Below are 19,085 nucleotides of genomic sequence, written 5' to 3'. Positions count from 1 at the left end.
CCAAACATACTTTTCGGTGCTGTGGCTTGGCGTCCTCCTGGACACTACATGACTCTTTGATTAAACTTATGTAAATGTGCTATTCAAACACACCAGCACGTACGTGAGCTGAAAACACTGAGCATCACGGCTCAATCGATTCATATTTAAAAAGAAAATACACTTTTTTTTTCTTTTTTTTTTAAAGAACTAAGACTTCACTGCTATTGGTAGCAGGGCTTGAGAGGCCACACTACCCCTGATGCCTTCATGTTATATTTACAGTGTACTGAACAGTTTTGAAGGACAGGTAATTTCCTGAATGTGTGTGTTCAGTGGTAATGTTTTTCTCAGTCGGTGGATTGTAGCAATGGATGTCAGGTTTTTTCCATTTCCCCCGTGTTGTTAATAATTTAACAACATAATTTCCAACAAATTCCTGCTTTTCATCTTGGTTGGATTTTTTTTCTATATTTAACCAAAAATCTATATTTAACTGAATCTCTTTTCTGATGTTCACAAAATGATGTGAGTTGCATTATTCTAAGCGTCATTTCTAATTAAATTGCCACAAGCTCAAATGAAGAAGACTGCCAATGAATAAATTGCAACTTAGAAAACATGCTCATTAAAACATTAGTTAATGTACCAAATAAATTAAATCAAATAAAAAGAAAGCAAAAAAAAAGATGCTTAATTTACTTTGGAAAGCATATCTAATATTAAAAATTAAGGTGGACTCACTGGCAATTAGTTACACCTTGACAGTGATTCCCTTTTGTCTTCAGATCTGCCGTAATTCTTCACAGATTCAAGAAGGTGCTGCTGAGTTTGGTCCACGGTGACATGTCAGCATCACATAATTGCTTCAGATTGGTCTGCTGCACATCCATGATGTGAATCTCCTGTTCCACCACATTTCAAAGGTGCTCTATTTGATTGTGATCTGCTGGCTCTGGAGGCCATTTGAGTACTGGGAATGCATTCATGTTCAAAAGAACCCTATTTGTTATTACAATGATCAGTTACAACATTAAAACAGCTGAAATTAATAATATAGATCATCTTGTCAACAATGTAATGTTCTGCTTAAAAACCCTGCATCGTGATCTTGATGTGGATGTTGAGTTATATGTCTGTGAAGGTTCTCAGTCATCCAGGTCATCGACTACGATGTTGATTTATAGTACTGCCTCGGATGTCAGGCAGCCTACACCGTCGTTGGTAGTGATTGTTTTGCCATCTGTAAGCATGCGCTTGTCTGTCTCTATTGCTAAAACTGACGTCATCATGGTGGATTTAGGTTTTATAAATCTTAAACTATAAGAATGAGAAAAACTGGATGTTTGCACTGGCAGAATACAAACTAGTGCATTACTGAGCAAGCTCGATGCAATTACAGCCTCTTACAGTGAGTTTCAGGGTAGCTTATCCACATGCTAATCAATATGCTATATTTACACTGGATATTGTTACCAAACAAAGCTATACATTAGCTTAGTGTCCATAGAGCAAGTACCAGACATTAGATCTGGAGACTGTGAAGGCCATCTGAATATACTAAACATGTTGTCATGTTAACCCCCCCAGTTATTTGATGATCTGAGCTTTTTCTGACACAATGATCCCCCACATCATTAAACAACAACCACAGGCCTGAACTGTTGATTAAAATAGGATGAATTGATGCTTTCATGTTGTTTACACCAAAATCGGGCTCTACCATCCAAATGTTGCAGCAGAAATTGAGACTCATCAGACCAGACCCATCAAACATTTTTTCTAATCTTCCATTGTCCAATTTTGGTGAGCCGATTACAATGTAGCCACATTTCCTGATCTTTGCAGAGAGGAGTCACACCCAATGTGGCCTTCTGCTGCTGTAGCTCTTCTGCTTCAAGGTTCAGCATGATGTTTGTTGAGAGATTCTCTTTTGCTTTTCTTGGTTGTAATGAGTTGTTATTTCAGTTACTGGTGACTTCCTGTCAGTAAACCCAGTAATGCATTGAGTTGCTGCCATGTAATTGGCTGACTAGATATTTGCATTAACGAGGAGTTGAGCAGGTGGTGCTGAATGTAGTATTTAGGTTACAGAGAGGAGAAAGAAAAACTCCTCTGTTTTCAGTCAGGATATTTCATTTTGCATGCTTCAAGTTTAGCTGCTCTTGTTTCTAAAGTAACAAAAGTGCATTAACATACTGCTGCAGTGGCCTTTTAATTTTCTGTCTTGATTCTTTATTCATTACTGTGGCATAAAAAGCACAAGTGTATGCATTATTATTTCAAACTTATGATCATTTATGCAGAGGTTACATAAAAACCAAAAACTCCCAGGAAGTGTCTGGACTCAGCACATCTCTTCTCCTCTACTGACATTTTAAAATTCTCATGAGACACCAGATTTAAGATGACAGCTCAGCCGGCGCTCCATTCATATAACATGAACACATTTCACCAGTCGTCTTATATTCTTATCCTCCTTACACGGCTTTGTTATAAAAAGAAATTAATCATATAAAAGGAGTTTTACGGTTTTCTTTAATCCCCACAGTGAATAAAAGACAGAGGACACACTTCACATCGGTAAAAATAAGAACATTCACAATATATCTAATTTTAGCTAATATGCAGACAGCAAATGACAGAAGTAACACATATAATCACTATTACTATTATTTTTAACGAAATGTACAATTCAATAACCTGCAAAAATCCATGCAGCATTTGGATGTTATTTCACCACTGATTAAAAAAAAGGTGTGTTAGCTGTGTTAGCAAAACCACTTTTTTTTTTTCATCATAGTGTCATTTTACATTCTATGCAACTTAAACACGCAAAGTTACACACCTCACAAGGACACTTAACCTGGACACGAAAAACAAACATGTGTCAGGACACAAAATAACTGTAAGACATGCACAGAGGAAAGGAGATGACATAATTATGAATGTCATAATAAACTTTTCAATGCAAAAAAAGCACTTCAAGAGTTTGAAATGGCAACAAGTACGATAATTAGGAGGGAATAAATAATGTGCTACATAAAGAAACAATCAAAAGTTTTGTCAGATTGTAACTAAATTCCAAACTGTAATTACTTTGACTATCACAGCAGGACACCCAGAAAAATAATGACTGTATTTTAAAACTGTGACGAATAATGAAATTCACGTCTTTGTTCTGCAAATGTCGAGACTCAAATGTTTTAATCAGGACTTCGGTTTGCTTTTAACTTCAACATTTGCCCCTAATTTTTATTTACACTGATCAGCCACAACATTAAAAACACTGACAGGTGAAATTAATTACACTTATCATCTTGTCAACAACGCAGTGTTCCGCTTAGAAAACTTACATCCTGTCGTATGCCATAGTTAGTGATACATTGTTATTTATAGGCATGTGCTGGTGTGTCTGCATTGCTCTTCCCTGTAAAACTGACCTGGTCATGTAGGACTAGTGCTAATAAATTCTAAGCTGGGAAAGCAAGAGTAGGGGTATCTACTCGAGACAAAGACTGCCCAGAAACAGATCCCAATGTGGTGATCCAGCCCCTAAACCTCTGCACCATGTGTTAGATGCCCTACAACACACCCAGTCTACAGGATGACCTACACATATGATCGGAGGTATTTTTGCTACGGAAAGGGGGACGGCTCAATATTTAGCAGCCAGTCTAAATGTTGTAGCTGATCTGTGTTTTTAATCGAGTGCAGACTTTTCTTCGGATTTAAAGACAGTTTATACTTTTTCAAATTAAACAGCACTGCTCAGAACATGACTTGAGGTCATTTAAGGGATACTTTAAGGTCTGGATGAGAACAAAAGGGGTAAAATAGTTCAAAATTTTAGGACACAAAAAAATAGTTGAGCAAATCAATTCCATTCTCATATCTGTACAGTAAATATGAAGCTTCAGGCCCCCGACTTAAAGCTGCAAACAAGAGAAAACCACTTCATAGCTGGCCAACTAGTAATGATTATGTCAAAGAGCGTTTTTGTAAACACATAAGATATAAAACATTTTAATGTTTTTTAAGTTCAGAGATGCTATTAGGTGGATTTTGTTACCTTTTATGACCCATTTTCATTTTTTATTCTAAGGTAACCTACTGTAACCTGTTGCTGGCTGTATATTTAGCTGGCAGATATGAAAGCTCATATTTTCTTTAAAAAAAAAAGAAAAAAAAAAAAGCTCTTGCATTTGAAAAAAAGAACTTCTGGAAATAAAGCTACCTTATTATCTGCCTGCATCTCAGCCCAGTCTTTTATTCAGTCCCCTTCCTGCGAGCCACAGATGATTCATGAGAGCCCATAAGAGGATGTATTCTTCATAATATACTGTATAATGCATCCTTGGGTTTTCATCCAGTGTGCTTCAGCTGAGAACAATGCAGTGTCTGTTGCTCAGGAAATAACCAACTACGTGGCCTGCAGCAGCAGAAAAAAAAACGACTGCACACAAACGAGTGCATCAACAAAAAACAAACAAACAAACAAACAAAAAAGGCATCAATGCTTAAATTAAAAACATGCCACAAAAGGAGGATTGGAGATAAACAGGAAAAAACAGCACTCTTCTTCCACTTGTGAGTAAACAAACAAAAAGCCTTCAAATAATTCATCAAAAAACCCTAAAAACACGTCAAACGTGTCTCACAGCAAGTCTCAGTTTCTTGTATTGATGTGAAGCACTTTACAATGTAGGTTGAAAACTACAGCAGAAATGCAACTGCCTATTGGAGAGCTGCCAGATGACTGCACAATCGCGTGCTGAGCGAGATGTATAAAACACGTATGTTAAATGTTTAACATGCATGGCCCACTGTACCTATCCACGCATCAGTGTCTATGGCTGTTTTTTCCCCACGGGAAGGAGAAGAAGTATGATTTCCAACTCTGCCGGCCCAGATTTCATTTTCATGCTCTAATACTTCACGTACACGTGGAGGACACTTTGATCCACTGCTACCCGTCGTGCTGGGTTTTCAAACACCTCTTGAACACGCGCCATCCCCGAGGAAATCTGACCGCTGACCCCGCCTGTGTTACGGCCGTCTCCTATCCGCTGAGCTACACCGGGAGGAATTTAAAGCAGCGCGGTTTTACATTTTGCCGATGCGCTCATCAGCTGGGCTGACTTATAACGAGTGACAAGGTGACAACAGCTTTAAGTAGAGATGCAGAGCTTTCGCTGTGCAGTCTTGGACTGAAACATACTGTTGTTTTCAGAAGTGCATCAGATACACAAGAACGCAGAAAGCTTGATTTTACAGATGCGCTAAAACTGCCCTAAAATTGACAATAAAATCCACATGCCAGCTTTTTCCACAGCTTTCAATCACAGAAGACTGTCTTCATCAGGGGAAGGCTTTGCTCAGCTGTCATACAGATCAAGCAGTCGAAGTGTAATCTCAACAGGATTTCTTATAAGCCTGCAAGAAAGTTTTGTCTAGACCATGGAAATAATGGTTAGACCCCATTACTGTAACTTTCGTTCAAAACTTAAACGACTTTGTTAGTTTTTGACTGATTTAGGGATTCAAATAAATAAGCTTGAACACAAAAAATTGTAACAAAAAGCAGTTTTCACGCATGGACTGCTGCACAGAACCTTTCTAGGACAAACCCAACAAAGGTGGAGGTGAGACTGCAAATGTCTAATGCAATTAAATCAGGCATTAGCTGGTCTTTAACCCGCCAGCTCACTTGTACAAAGGCTGTATGACGTGTGCCGATGTGAGAGCAGAGCATCTAATATTACATGCAGCGAGTGCATCATGTGTAATGCCTCCAGGAAGTCTTATTTACCCTAAACCACACAGAGTATTTCCAGGATAGCGAACACATCAAAAACTGACTATTTCCTGCTGTGCGATACATATGAGGAAAGACAACTGTGGAAAATATCCCAACCTGATTCTCACAAAATTGTCCAAAGTGCATGTGTGAAAACGGCTTCAGGCAAACAACACTGACAGAGAGAGTTTAGAAAACTGTTACAAAGTAAACTGTTAGAGGTGGAGTCTGAAAGTCCTTCAGTGTACCTCGTCAAAGTAGAAAACTCTGAAAAAAGAAAAACCTTTAAAAGTACTTTGTGGAGTTTGTGACCTCTAATATTGCTCTAAATGTTTGGTTGTTTCTTTTTTCCTACGAGTGGCTCCACATTTTGCTTGTCACAAAATGGGGCTATGAGAGTGTTTTTAGAGTAGGGAATCCATTCATTGTAGCTGTTAAACCTCAAGGATACGCACAATGACTTCCGAATGTACATCTAAATGTTCTTTATTGATTAAACAAAAACTCCACAGGGCGCCTTTAAACTTGAGGTACATCCAATATCTTTGTTTTTCGAGGTCTCCAGCTACATCTTATGGGCCTTAAAAGCAGCTTAGATGTTGGGGGGGAGGGGGGGGACGCTATAAGGCCAACAAGTTAAGATCAAAAATGAGTTTTTTATATGGTCATTGCATCGTTACAATTGTTTTTCCTACTTACTATCCGAATACATGTATGCAAGTTATAGCTGCCTTGAGGTTTTAGCAACATTAAGCACCTTCTTAATCGTTCCTGCGCCATCAGCAAGTACATTCAGACACCCATGTTCTATGTTTTTACGGGTCTAGAAGGGTTCTCGCACAAGATTACGAGGTTACAAATAACTTACAGAGAATCTGAAGCACTGAATTTCAATGTGTAGATGGTACCTGGTTTCAAATGAAATGCAGTGAGTGCAGAGTTGCCGAAACTCTGCTGATATGTAAAAATGTGACTTTTCACCCCCAAACCCCCATTTTTCTTTTAAGTGAAAGTATTAGAAAAAGCTACAAATGGACCTTAAAAAAATCGAATGGATTTCATGCTTATGTTCAGACAAGTTTTAACCTGTAAACTTGACCTGCAAATCACCACATCAGTGCTCACAGACAAACAGCATAGCCTCCGTGTGTTGTTAGGCATTGATTTGCAGCAATTCTGAGACTCTGGATCTCAGCTGCAATCACCAGGGAGTGTTTGCATCGAGCAGTCTGTATTTAAAGTCTTTGAGTCGTTCCAGTCGTCCCCTCTGGGCCGCCGCTCTGACCAGGACACTAATCACAGCCTCAGGAGGGGCAGTCGTGGTCACATCCACAGCTACCAGCCAGCATAACACACCTCACCACTTCACTGATTATTCTTCACCGTCCTGGAACAGATGTATTCAAATGTAATGGCCCGAGCCAAGAGACACGCACGCTCCATCCAGAGACAAATGGGAAGATGCGTTCACGCAGCAAAGCTTTACACAAAGAGGCACAAAGCTGGATGTGAGTACGAGAGAGAGCATCTTCCTTTGTGTCTATACGATGAACTGCAGAGTATGTTGCAGGCACAATGATAACAGAATACAATTAACTTCAAATGGTTTCACTGCACATATAAATCTTTCTCTCCGCAGGGTCACAAATGACTTAACTCCTTCCGTAAAGACGAAGCTTCTAATTGCACATTGTTCTGTGCGCTGTGATACTCACACTGTCGATTGGCACACTGTTCAAGAGAATTAACAATCTATCTCCGCGGGAATACATTAGCAAACTATCAGGACATCAGGCCAACACCGCAACATGTGTCTTAATCGTCAATTTCACAGCATTATAAAAAGAAAAAAAATAACATAAAGAGGACATCTTTAAGTTGCGTGTATGACCACACAGAAGCAAAAAAGCTGATTTACATCTCCACCTCTGGTTTACCTTCGAGTTTGACTGCAATCTGCTAGTGCTGTCTTTTTCTCGTGACCTTGTTTTGAAGCGTCTTTGAACAGAACGGAGCAAAATTGAATCTGACAGAGCATCTGCCTTCGCCACTCGCTCAGTCAGAGATGAAGGCCTGAATGATACTCGTTATAGATTAATTACAGCCTGACAGAAGACAGACACGCAGAGGAAACAAAGTGGACGAGCTCGTCAGACGTTCAAGCTGATGCCACTCGCCTCCACGGCGGCAGCTGAGCGCTTCTTCTGCTACAGCCTTGAGAGAAAATGTAAATTCGGCCTCTGTGATGTGTAGAGAATACGGAAATCGGAGCCACTGAGGTCACTGCGAGTTGACGGACGCTTGTTTCTTCTCCTTTTTTTAAAGTTCAAACCATCCTTCGCTAGACTCACAGAGCAGCGAGCGGATCGATTAGTCAGTGCACAGCAGCAGGCCTCAGCTCTAAAATTCAGGAGACGGCTTTAAATTCAAAAAAGCAGGAGATGTGTCATTGCTGTTCACGTTGGTCAAACGTTTATGTAATTTTTTTTCTTTTTTTTTGTATGAGGCTCCATGTGTACCCAACCAGGACTTTAAAAACAACCTTTATTAATAGATATGGGCTGGAATTTGGGCAAAAATGGCCGTGCGTTGGTTAGTGTAACTGCAGAGATTCATTTTGTCTCTGTGGATGATAGTTATGATGATGATGATGATAATGATGCTTCCATGCTGCTTCAGCCAGGGTCACGACAGCTGCCACGGTGGGTTGAAGAACTTGATGGCATGAGACTTTGCCCACTTGGCAAAAACGGACTTCTCCGTGATGAAACGGTGTCCTCCATATGGGGCACTCTCATGCAGGAGATACTCAGCACACTCGTCTCGGCTGCCCACCTCGTAATAATGGTAGGGAACCTTTTTGTAATCTTCTGTCCTAAAAAGAAGAAGAAGAAGAAGATTATTTACACATTGTTTTAAAAAACTTTCATCTACAATTGTTTGGGAGTGGCACTATACCTCCTCTGCACATGTACAGACCATCTCTGCTATACCTCCCTGACTTTGGCTACGTTCACACTGCAGGCGAAAGCGCATCGAATCCGATTTTTTTGACCCTATGCGACCCATATCCGATCATGGTATGACAGTGTGAACGGCACAAATCCGATCTGGGTCACTTTTGTATGTGGTACTGAATCCGATACATATCCGATGTTTTAGAAAGTGACTGCTGTTTGAACGGTCATGTCGCATTAAATCTGTCTTTTACGTCACTGACACAAGACAGACGCCAATTATCAGCGCCCGAGAAGACATCGCGAACGCTTCCTGGCCATCCAGTGTAGATGTCAGTGAAACTGCTGGGAAGACAACGTTGGAGAAACGTGAACATTTTATTTGTACTGTATAATCTGCAGACTCTGACAGAAATCTGCAACTATCCTTTGAAGCACCGCTCCTCTAAAACAACAATAAGGATAATTATTAGGTTATTTACATTATTATGTAAATAACAAAATAACTTAAAGCAAAAATTGGGAAACGTAAAATCCGAAGTCTTTATATTAAGGGCCATCTGTCAAACAATATTGTTTGCTCTGGGTCTAAACAGAGCGCGTTGTGTGTGAAGTCTTCTTTTGCGCATGCGGGCCGCTTTGAGCGTTCACACTAGAGCGCGTTTGCTGTCGCATTTTATTTGTAGTGTGAACGAGCAGACAAAAAAAATCAGATTTGACCAAAAAAATCGGAATTGAGCATTAAGACCTGCAGTGTGAACGTAGCCTTTGTCTCCAAACGGCTCAACCTGAGCTGTCTGTCTAATAAACTCATTTCTAATTTTGTCTATCCTGGTCACACTCAGTGAAAACCATAACATCTTTAACTTTGCCACCTCCAGCTTCGCCTTCTGTCTTTTTGTTAGTGCCACTGTCTCCAAACCATCGCAGTTCTCACTACAGTCTTTTCTTTCAGTCACAAATTACCCCCGACACTCATCTTCATCCGCTCCACCCTGTCTGCACTCTCTTCTTTGCCTATCTTGTCCAGTGTCCATTGGTTCAGATGGTTAACCTTGGATATTTAAACTCATCTACTTTCACTACCTCTACTCCTTGCAGCTCCACCTTAACACTCTCAAAGCAAATATCACATTTATAGTGCTCTTTTTCGGCATGAAGCCATGCTGCTGCTCACTGATCGGCAGCTGTTTTCTCAGTCTAGCTTCAACAACTCTTTCCTATATCATCATGATATGGGTTATCAGCTTTATACCTCTGTAGTTACTACAGCTCTGCACATGACACTCGCTGTTGAAAATCAGTACCAATACACTTCTCTGTTCTTCGGGCATTCTCCAACAGTCTGGTTAAAAAGTCCACTGCCCTCTCTCCTAGACATCTCCATACCCTCCACAGGTATGTCACACCCATATCTGCTGCTTTCCACTCTTCACATCTGCCCTCACTTCCTCCTTTCTAATTCTCAGCACTTCCTGATTGACCAATTTTCCTCTTCCCACTCTCATTTTCTTCATTCATGAGCTCCTCAAAGCACTCGTTCCATTTTCTCAGTACACCCTCTTCACTTGGGGATGGCAAAAAAAAAAAGCTATTAAAAAAAAATTCAGCCCACTCTTCATCTGTGTCTGAGATCAGCTTGAGGCTTCATTAGCCGCCACACATATAACATTCGAATTTCCAGCTGACCTGTCAGTGGTTCAGTTGCACTGTGAGTACTGTGGGCGGTAGGTTTTGACAAGGAAGAAGAATGAGTGTGTTAAAAAAAACATGATATCTCTAGTTCTGCTGTGTCAATTCTGATGTTGGAGAAATGCACCGACATAACATACAAAAGTCTAACAAAAGTGCATACTGTGGTAGTATAGTATTAAAAATTGAGTAAACTAACTGCACTGTAGCCAGGTAGCCTTACCTTTATGAACATTTATGAAACTGTGAAAAAGGCACCAGGTGTGTCAACGTGTGTATCAATTATTTGGAATTGAAATACTGACATCTTGTTATTAATATGAAAATGCTTGGGGTCCTAATCTTGCTTTTCAATTTAACTGATGTATTGATGGGACATGTTCAGCTTCGTGTAACATCAGTCTGCCTGCCTTTGAATTATCCATCAAGTACAAATCTTTTTGTTTACTTTTTTACACTTTGGTAACAGATTGTTCACCTCTGTACACCTTTGAATGTTGATTTAACCCTAACCCGAGAAATCTAGTGGATGCTCATGATCTTTGGACCCTCACAGCCGAGCATTAAAAACAGGCGTGATTCTGTCCCATATCTCATACATAAATTTTAGTCCAGAGCACAAGATGTTCATGTTTTCCAAAATGAATCGAAATTTCAATTCATCTGACTTTTTTGACTCCAAGAGGAAAAGGAGTATTTGGCTTGTTATCAGCGTTCAGTTAAAAAAGTCTGATGTTATGGGAACATCACAGTTTGTAGACTTGGCGGCTTATACATCTGAAAAGACACCATTAACGCTGAAAGGTACATAGAGGTACATACGGTTTCCAATCCAGATATTTCACCAATTGAAAACATTTAGAGCATCATAAAACAAAAAACATGACAAATGCAACCCATGACTTTTGAGCAGCCAAGAATGGGACAACATTCCTCTCCCAGAATTTGAACACTTAATATGTTCTCTATTGTGAGTAAAATATGGGTTCATGGGTTTGTAAATCATTACATTCTGTTTTTCATTTTATACAGTATCCCAGCTATTTGGGAACTAGGTTTGTACATATGCTAAGCTATTTTATTTATCCAAGTGTACACATGTTTGTCAGGGAACATTTTTAATTTGCTATGGCAGACACTGATGGCAGCCTGCTCCTGTTTCAACATGGCAAATCCCACAGGCACAAATTGAGGTCAGTAAAGAAAAGGTTTTCCCAGTTGGATGAATTGGAATAGGATCTCCAGGCCAGAGTTCCTCACTCTACATCCTGTTAATGCTGTCGTGTATAAATGGGAGCAAATCCCTGCCTAAAGTCTCAAAAATTGTGAAAAAGCTGCCCTGCAAAGTAGAGACTGTTATAGTAGTAGAACATTTGTCTAATGTCTATCCATCCAGTTATCCAGCCAGCTTTTTAACTGCTTATCCAACTAAGGTCACAGCTCACAAACCCATCCCAGCTCTCACAGATACAAGGTACATCCTGGGCAGGTCGCTAGTTCATCGCTGGGCTAACTCAGAGAGACAGGCATTCACAGCTAGGACCAATTTAGATTCATCACTTAACGTAACATGCATGTGTGTAACCATAGCACCCTGAGAAAATGTGTTTGCACTAGTCGCTCAGGTTTTAAAAAAAACAACAACAACATATTGGTATTTATTTTTCTACTGCATATCAAATTAAAACCATGACTGATGTTTGAGTATTTACATATTGTTAAATATATACATATTGATGAATGTATATTGTTAAAATTTTCAATCGTCTCTTTCTCACAGTTAGGAATACATTTAGCGTTCTTGGTTTTGGCTTTAAAAAATTAAAAATCTAAAGTAAGAAAACAAATTAATAAATTATTAAACCATTAAAACGAAGCTCCTTTGAGACGGTGTTCAGTAATTCGAGCTGATTCTGCCGCGAGCAAAGGCTTCTACTCGGTAGGTCTACTTTATTTGAAAAAAAGGGCTGCTGTCGGCGCCCGCATTTATTCAATAAGTAGTCTTTTAACTAAACTCTGATTTACATCACAACAGATTCACTTCTATTCTGAGACAAAGTAAATCTGAAAACATGCAGCAAGCTCGGTAATGTACAGTAATGGATTTCACGATGCGTCGCTCGGTTTAGAGTTTGCATTCAAAAGAAGGGATCAATAAAAACAGAAGGAAGCTTGGAGCAGTGGATAAGGTCCATTGTGCACTCTGCCTCTGGTTTCTAATGGCCAGTGACAGCTTTATGAGAGGATGACTTGTGTAACAATTGCACTGAGAGAATGAATACAGAGAGAAGGGAAACAGCCATCACGGCAGCCAGTGGCTCCACAGCAGGAAAGCGACCGTGGCTGTCTGCCAGCTTACAGTAATACAAAGCCCAATCACTGCCTCTCCTCTGTGTCACACAGTGTGCACCAGTGTTGACAAATAAATTCAATTTCACCCTCTCTGCAGCACCTGTTGAAGCACCACTGCCACAGAACCACTGGGGTCAATCCTAACTAAAACCATGAATATTGCCACACAAAAGTTTCCTTCTCCTTGTTGTTCTGGAGCATCCAGCTGACAAAAGCACTTTGCGTGACTCTAAACTGTCAATTCAGAAACTTGGCGAAACACGATATATTCCTGTCCTATGCAGGATGGAGGGAAATAAATGGGAGAGGCAGGGAGAGAAAACTGTCCCTTAACTGCCTCGCTGAATCATAAAATCCTCCGTGCTGGTTGAATTATCGCTTCGCTCTGCCATGTGTCTTTATTTCAGCTCCCGCTGTGCACGGGCAGCACAGAGAGGATAAAAGGCAGGATTTTCAGTGTGCATTAGGTAAAAGTGTTTGATTTGGGGGATAGAGAGAGCTCAGGTAGAGCTGCGAGAGGAGGCGAGATCATCAAGGCTGAGATGACTTGAGACTGAGCAGCCATGCCCAGAGCAAGAGCATCTTGTTTGTCATCCCTCCCATGGCCTCGCAGTCAGACAGTAATCACTCACCCCGCAGTCAGAGAGAAGACGATGGGCCCGATATACAAATAAAACTCGAAGCAGAGGAGGAATTGGGGTGCTGCAGCCCAGCCACCCGCAGCCAAAGAGAGACTGCTGCCTGCTGGGTATTCTAGGCAGGGAAACATAATGGTATTCACGGCACAGAGAACCCAATATGGATTTCAGCATAGAAACTCAGCCATTAAATCCAAACTGAGGCATTGGAAATGTAACAGGGCAGGCCGTGGTTATGGGAGGTTGTGATTGGCCGGCGCTGCGGTGAATGTGAATGGAGTTTTCAAAGTTTTGTAGGAACGCGTGCATTTTTCATGCAAGTATAGAGGAAGGAAGATGTGGGAGCGGGTAGCGAGAGTGTGACAGTTCATATCTTACTTGCAATAGGTGTCATTTATCATGCCGTAGATATGGATCTCTTTGCACATGTCCATGGCGAGGATGAGCGTGAACCAGCCCGTGCTGAGGTAGGAGCCGGACTGGATCCTGCAACACACAAAGATAATGCACTGTAATATTCATTTGCATAAAAATCCTAATCATTTGCATTGAAATAAAAAAAACAAAACAAGCACAAAGTTTTAAGTATGCCATTTTTCAGCCCTTTGTACACTTCTCTCTTGTGTGATTGTAATTCAGCTGATCTGAGAATTATAATTATCCTAACAGATGTTCTTAGTGTAGGCTGCTCTGGATCTGAGCCTCAGCTCAAATGTATATATATCTACAGAACAGCAAGAAAGCTGGCAGATGCACCATATGTCAAGTTTCACATGAGAAATGTTTCTAATTTTAGAGACCAAATAAACATTATGTACAGTGATAATTTAGGGGGTGTTAACATTCACAGTGGCTGTATATAAAAAGATTTGAAGGCTGAGAAATGCTTGATGTTGTTGATTAGCTTCATTCACAGCAGTCTTCCCCTGTGAGTGAAACAGGCCGGTCAATAACAACATGCATTATCCTTTCATCACCATCATCATCAGACCCGTGGTTTATGAGCTCTGACCCATCAAAGTTGGAAAAAAGAGAGCTTTGATCATTTTCAAACACAGAGCACACAGACTCAAGATTTTTTTTTAAGAAACCTGATTAGTAACACCTGAAGCGGGTCATAAAATGTGCTTCCCTAGCCTCTTCCAAGCAGGGGGCCCCCCCCCCCACATACCCCGAGGGCCACTCTTCTCTGCAATGCAAAACACCACCAGGAGCCTTAGACTGTGAGCAAATTAAATGCAGTGCACTGCATGACACCGATAATGATAAATGAAATGGGACATGACCACCGTGTAATGCAGCATCAATACGGAGAGGTGCAATGAAAATTCATTTAGAGCATCCAATTATACGACACCATCATTAAAATAAACGAATAAATTAGGTCTGAAACTACAAATTATTTTCATTATTGTTCACTTCAGCTTATTTTTTTCTTAAAAACTGTCAGAAAACAGTGAAAGGTGTTTGTTATAGTTATGTGTTTTCAGATGGCTTGTTTCATTTTACCAACAGCACAAAACCTTCAAGGACATTCAGTTCAATAACACATAGGACAAAGACGAGCTTAATGACGTTTAAAAACAATTTAATTTAAAGATGAATAAAAGACTTATTGTTAGCTTTCACAAGAAAAAATAATTCCAAAAACAATAAATGTAGAGTGTGACAACAGAAAGGGAGATGTAGTGGTCTTGAACACACTTCTTTACCTTCTGTAAACCACAAAAAAAACCACAAAACATAATATGACAGTTGAGTTCCTTTAACATTGGTGTGCTTTGATTCTTGGTTATATTTCTGCTGTTGTTATATATCAGTGTTATTTTTATATGTGGGATGTAACGTCTGAGCCTGTGATTTCTTCTTTATTGTGGTTATATTTATCCATCAGTTGTCAAACACAAATGAATTCCTAAAAGGTCAGTAAAGACTACTACTGCTACTGCTATGAGCTTTCATAGTGTGGGCTCAAGATTAAGTTCAGATTATTTAGTTCTGGACAAATGACTTCTTTCTATTTCTGTTTAAAGAGGCCAAAGCTGCAGAGTTATTAATGTTAGTAGATCAGTATGTGTAAAGACAGACTTAGAAAACAAACAAATATTACATCCTTCTTGAATTAATTGAATTAATTCATTAAACCAGATTGTTTGTAGGATGTTAATTAAACCCTTTTTTGTCTCCAAATTAAAATACAAATGCAAAACCTGCAAACAATGCCTATTATTGGATTCAATACTTTGAAGATAATGTTTCAGGGTTAGGACCATGGACAGCACTCTATTCCATTCACTAGACTTTAAAGCACACAGTGTGAACTATAGTAAAACTACTGTTGCTACATGCAAGAAGCCAGTACACAAAATGAGTCAGAAAATCTTGACAAACAGGAACTGTGCCAATTAAACTTCACAACCAAAACCAGCATTGTTCTGTAGTAAATACTGAGATAATCTTTTAAAAAGGGTTTCTTATGTGTTGCTTGTTTTCTGCAGATGATTTACAGTCTGATTTTCCATGTGAGATAAAGGTTGCATCCAAAAGCATTCACTCATTCACACTTCTCTTTTTTCTGTGTAGTGAGCTGCAGAAGACATATAAATTAATATTTTGGCCACCACTTTGGTCATTTTCTCATCATTCAGTTGCACCACAAAATAATAGATCATCTGCTAAATAAATAAATAATAATATGATATTTGTAATACATAAATATTGTACAAAGCATATTCCCAGTTTGATAAATACAGTTTGTGGTGTGACGCACAGTTCTCTTTCTCTGGCAATAGATACTACATTTTTAATAGTGCAAATAGTTAATGTTATGTTGCTAAGGTTCCTCACCAAGTATGGTTAGACCAAACAAGCAAACACAACAGCACAAGAGTATCTGATTTCTCATTGAATTCCTTTTAGAAGCAAGTCTCAGAACATTTCTCTGCACTTATTCTAATGCAGTTATTTTGAAGGATAATCAAAACTAACAGTCACTGGGGCATAAAAACCTTTGGTATCATTTTTGATATATACACACTACCAGTTTTTTTTTTTTTACTACTTTCTACATTGTAGATACATTAACCATATGAAGCAACATATATGGAATTATGAAGCAAAGAAAAATATGATAAATAACTAAATATGGCTTATATTTTAGATTCCTGAAAGTAGCAATGCTTTGATTTGTTGATCGTGCTGCATACCCTTGGCCTTCGCTCAGTGAGCTTCATGATGCAGTAGTAGTTGTTTTCATGTCACAGGTGTACCTTGTCAGGGTTCATTTGGAATTTCTTACCTTCTTAATGGGATTGGAACCATCAGTTGTGTTGTGCAGAAGTCAGGTTGGTACACAGCTTACAGTCCTATTTCATCCTTGTTAGAATTCATATTAGGAACCAATAAGCTAGGTAAAGAGAAAGTCTATTACTATTCAGTCTATTCATTACTTTAAGAACTGAAGATCAGTCAAACTTTGAATGTGTCTCCAAGTGCAGTTGGAAAACCATCAAGCACTACGACGAAACTGGCTCACAAGAGGACCGCCCCAGAAAAAGAAGACCGAGAGTCACCAGCCTCAGAAATCACAAGTTAACAGCATCTCAGATTAGAGCCCAGATAAATGCCACACAGAGTTCCAGTAGCAGACACATCTCTACATAAACTGTTCAGAGGATTCTGTGCGAATCAGCCCTTTATGGTCAAACAGCTGCTAAGAAGCCACAACTAAGGAAAAGCAACGAGCAGAAGAGATTTGTTTGGGCCAAGAAACACTAGGACATTAGACCAGTGGAAATCTGTGCTTTGGTGTAATGAGTCCAAATTTGACTTCTTTGGTTCCACCTGTGGTGTCTTTGTTTGACGTAGAAAAGGTGAACGGATGGTCTCCACATGCATGGTTCCCACCGTGAAGCATGGAGAAGGTGTGATGGTGTGGAGGTGCTTTGTTGGGGATTTATTCAAAATTGAAGGCACACTGATCCAGCATGGCTACCACACAGCATCCTGCAGCGACACACAATCCCAATCATTTTGCATTTAGTTGGACCATCATGTATTTTTCAACAGGACAATGACCCCGAACAAACCTTCAGGCTGTGTAAGGGCTATTTGACCAAGAAGGAGAGTGATGGTGCTGCGCTAGATGGCCTGGCCTCCACAGTCTCCTGACCTAAACCCAGTCGAGATGGTTTGCAATGAGATGGACCACAGAGTGAAGACAAAAGGACCAACAAGTGCTCAGCATCTCTGAACTCCTTCAAGACAGTTGGAAAACCATTTCAGGTGACGACCTCATGAAGCTCATCGAGAGAATGCCAAGAGGTGCAAAGCAGTAATCAAAGCAAAGGGTGGCATTTTTTAAGAATCTAAAATATAAACATGTTTTGAGTTATTTCACACTTTTTTGTTTATCACATAATTCCATAAGTGTTCATTCATAATTGTGATGCCTTCAGTGAGACTCTACAATGTAAAATACTCATTGAGAAGGTATGTCCAAATCTTTGACTGTTAGTGTATATGCATATAAAATAATCAAAATTAAATGTATGAATGCTGAATTAACTTGATTGTGTGTTTTAATGTTTGTCTGTATCTGCTCCATGGGCTACAGCTTAACAGCATAATAGCTCTCTCTGTTATGGCACCTCTGACGAAGCGATCAAAAACAGCAACGCCGAGCAGATCATCAGAATCAACCCCTGACCACAGCAGAATGTAGGCTCATAGCCCAAATACAATTTCTTTGCAGGCTTGAGAGCTCGGAGCTAACATCTGTCAAGGCAGCAGTTGAAAATGCATTGCATGATGAACAGTTTCAATTCAGCTGAATTGGGTTTTTTTTATATAGCGCCAACTCACAACAATAGTCACCTTAAGGTGCTTTATATTGCAAGGTAAAATCCTTCAGTTCTGATAGAAAACTCCAACAATCAAAGCCAATTCCATGTGAAAAAAAAACACTTTTGGAGTATCAGGGTGAGGTAAGACCAGTTTTTCATTGCTCTGCTACTGCACAGTAGCCAAAAATGCACATCAGCCTGTTATTAACGGAAAGTTGGTGATCCAGTGCAATTTATTTGTCTGTAAATAATGTGTAAGTGAATGTTTTTAGATATTTTGCTTGGAGATATTTTCATAATAGTCGGTGCATAGCTGATGCTGTATAGTGTTTGTTTATTTTGTGAACGCTTATTATTAGATCGTCACTGGCTCTCCCAGAAAATAATAGTGTCTGTGAGCATTAAAGTAAAGACAGCGTGCTTGCAGGCATTGTATTTTCATTATGTGCTGAATTTGCCAATAATAATACAGTCCATGTATATGTGTGTAGCTTAGAACTCGTGTAGATTTCTTAGGTAATTATTATTTTACAGGAAAATGCTGGATTTTTATTAGACATTTAATATTTTTTTCTAATAAGGGCATATATAAAGACAAACATCTGCATAGAAAACACCATAAGGACAAAAGCCTCAGCCACGAAGCTCCTGGCAAACAGTTTTTGTGCTGATGTTAATCCAGAGGAATTCAAACATTAAGGTGTGGCTAGGGATGGGTATTGAAACCCGGTTCTTGTTGAGAACCGGTTCCCACTGTTTCAATTTCTTGGAATCGTTTGTCATTTTTGCAAACGATTCCCTTATCGATTCCAGTCGCCCCGAA

The 19,085-nt window shown here is 39.6% G+C and overlaps 1 protein-coding gene across 1 annotated transcript in view; it reads right to left on the bottom strand.

The window, feature by feature from the left end:
* Positions 1-6,397: 6,397 nt before the first annotated feature.
* st6galnac3 (ST6 (alpha-N-acetyl-neuraminyl-2,3-beta-galactosyl-1,3)-N-acetylgalactosaminide alpha-2,6-sialyltransferase 3) overlaps positions 6,398-19,085 on the bottom strand; it is a 97,324-nt gene continuing 84,636 nt past the window's right edge. The window contains exons 4-5 of the mRNA XM_006792331.3: positions 13,797-13,904; positions 6,398-8,654 (exon numbers count right to left, since the gene is read on the bottom strand). Of these exons, the coding sequence (XP_006792394.1) occupies positions 8,465-8,654; positions 13,797-13,904 (298 nt within the window). The 3' untranslated portion in view covers positions 6,398-8,464. The remainder of the gene's footprint in view (positions 8,655-13,796; positions 13,905-19,085) is intronic.

This window comes from Neolamprologus brichardi, chromosome 18 (assembly GCF_056152115.1).
Source record: "Neolamprologus brichardi isolate AB-2024 chromosome 18, ASM5615211v1, whole genome shotgun sequence".
NCBI lineage: Eukaryota > Metazoa > Chordata > Actinopteri > Cichliformes > Cichlidae > Neolamprologus > Neolamprologus brichardi.
Note: the sequence above shows the minus strand (reverse complement) of the source record. Positions and strands in the feature narration are given on the sequence as shown.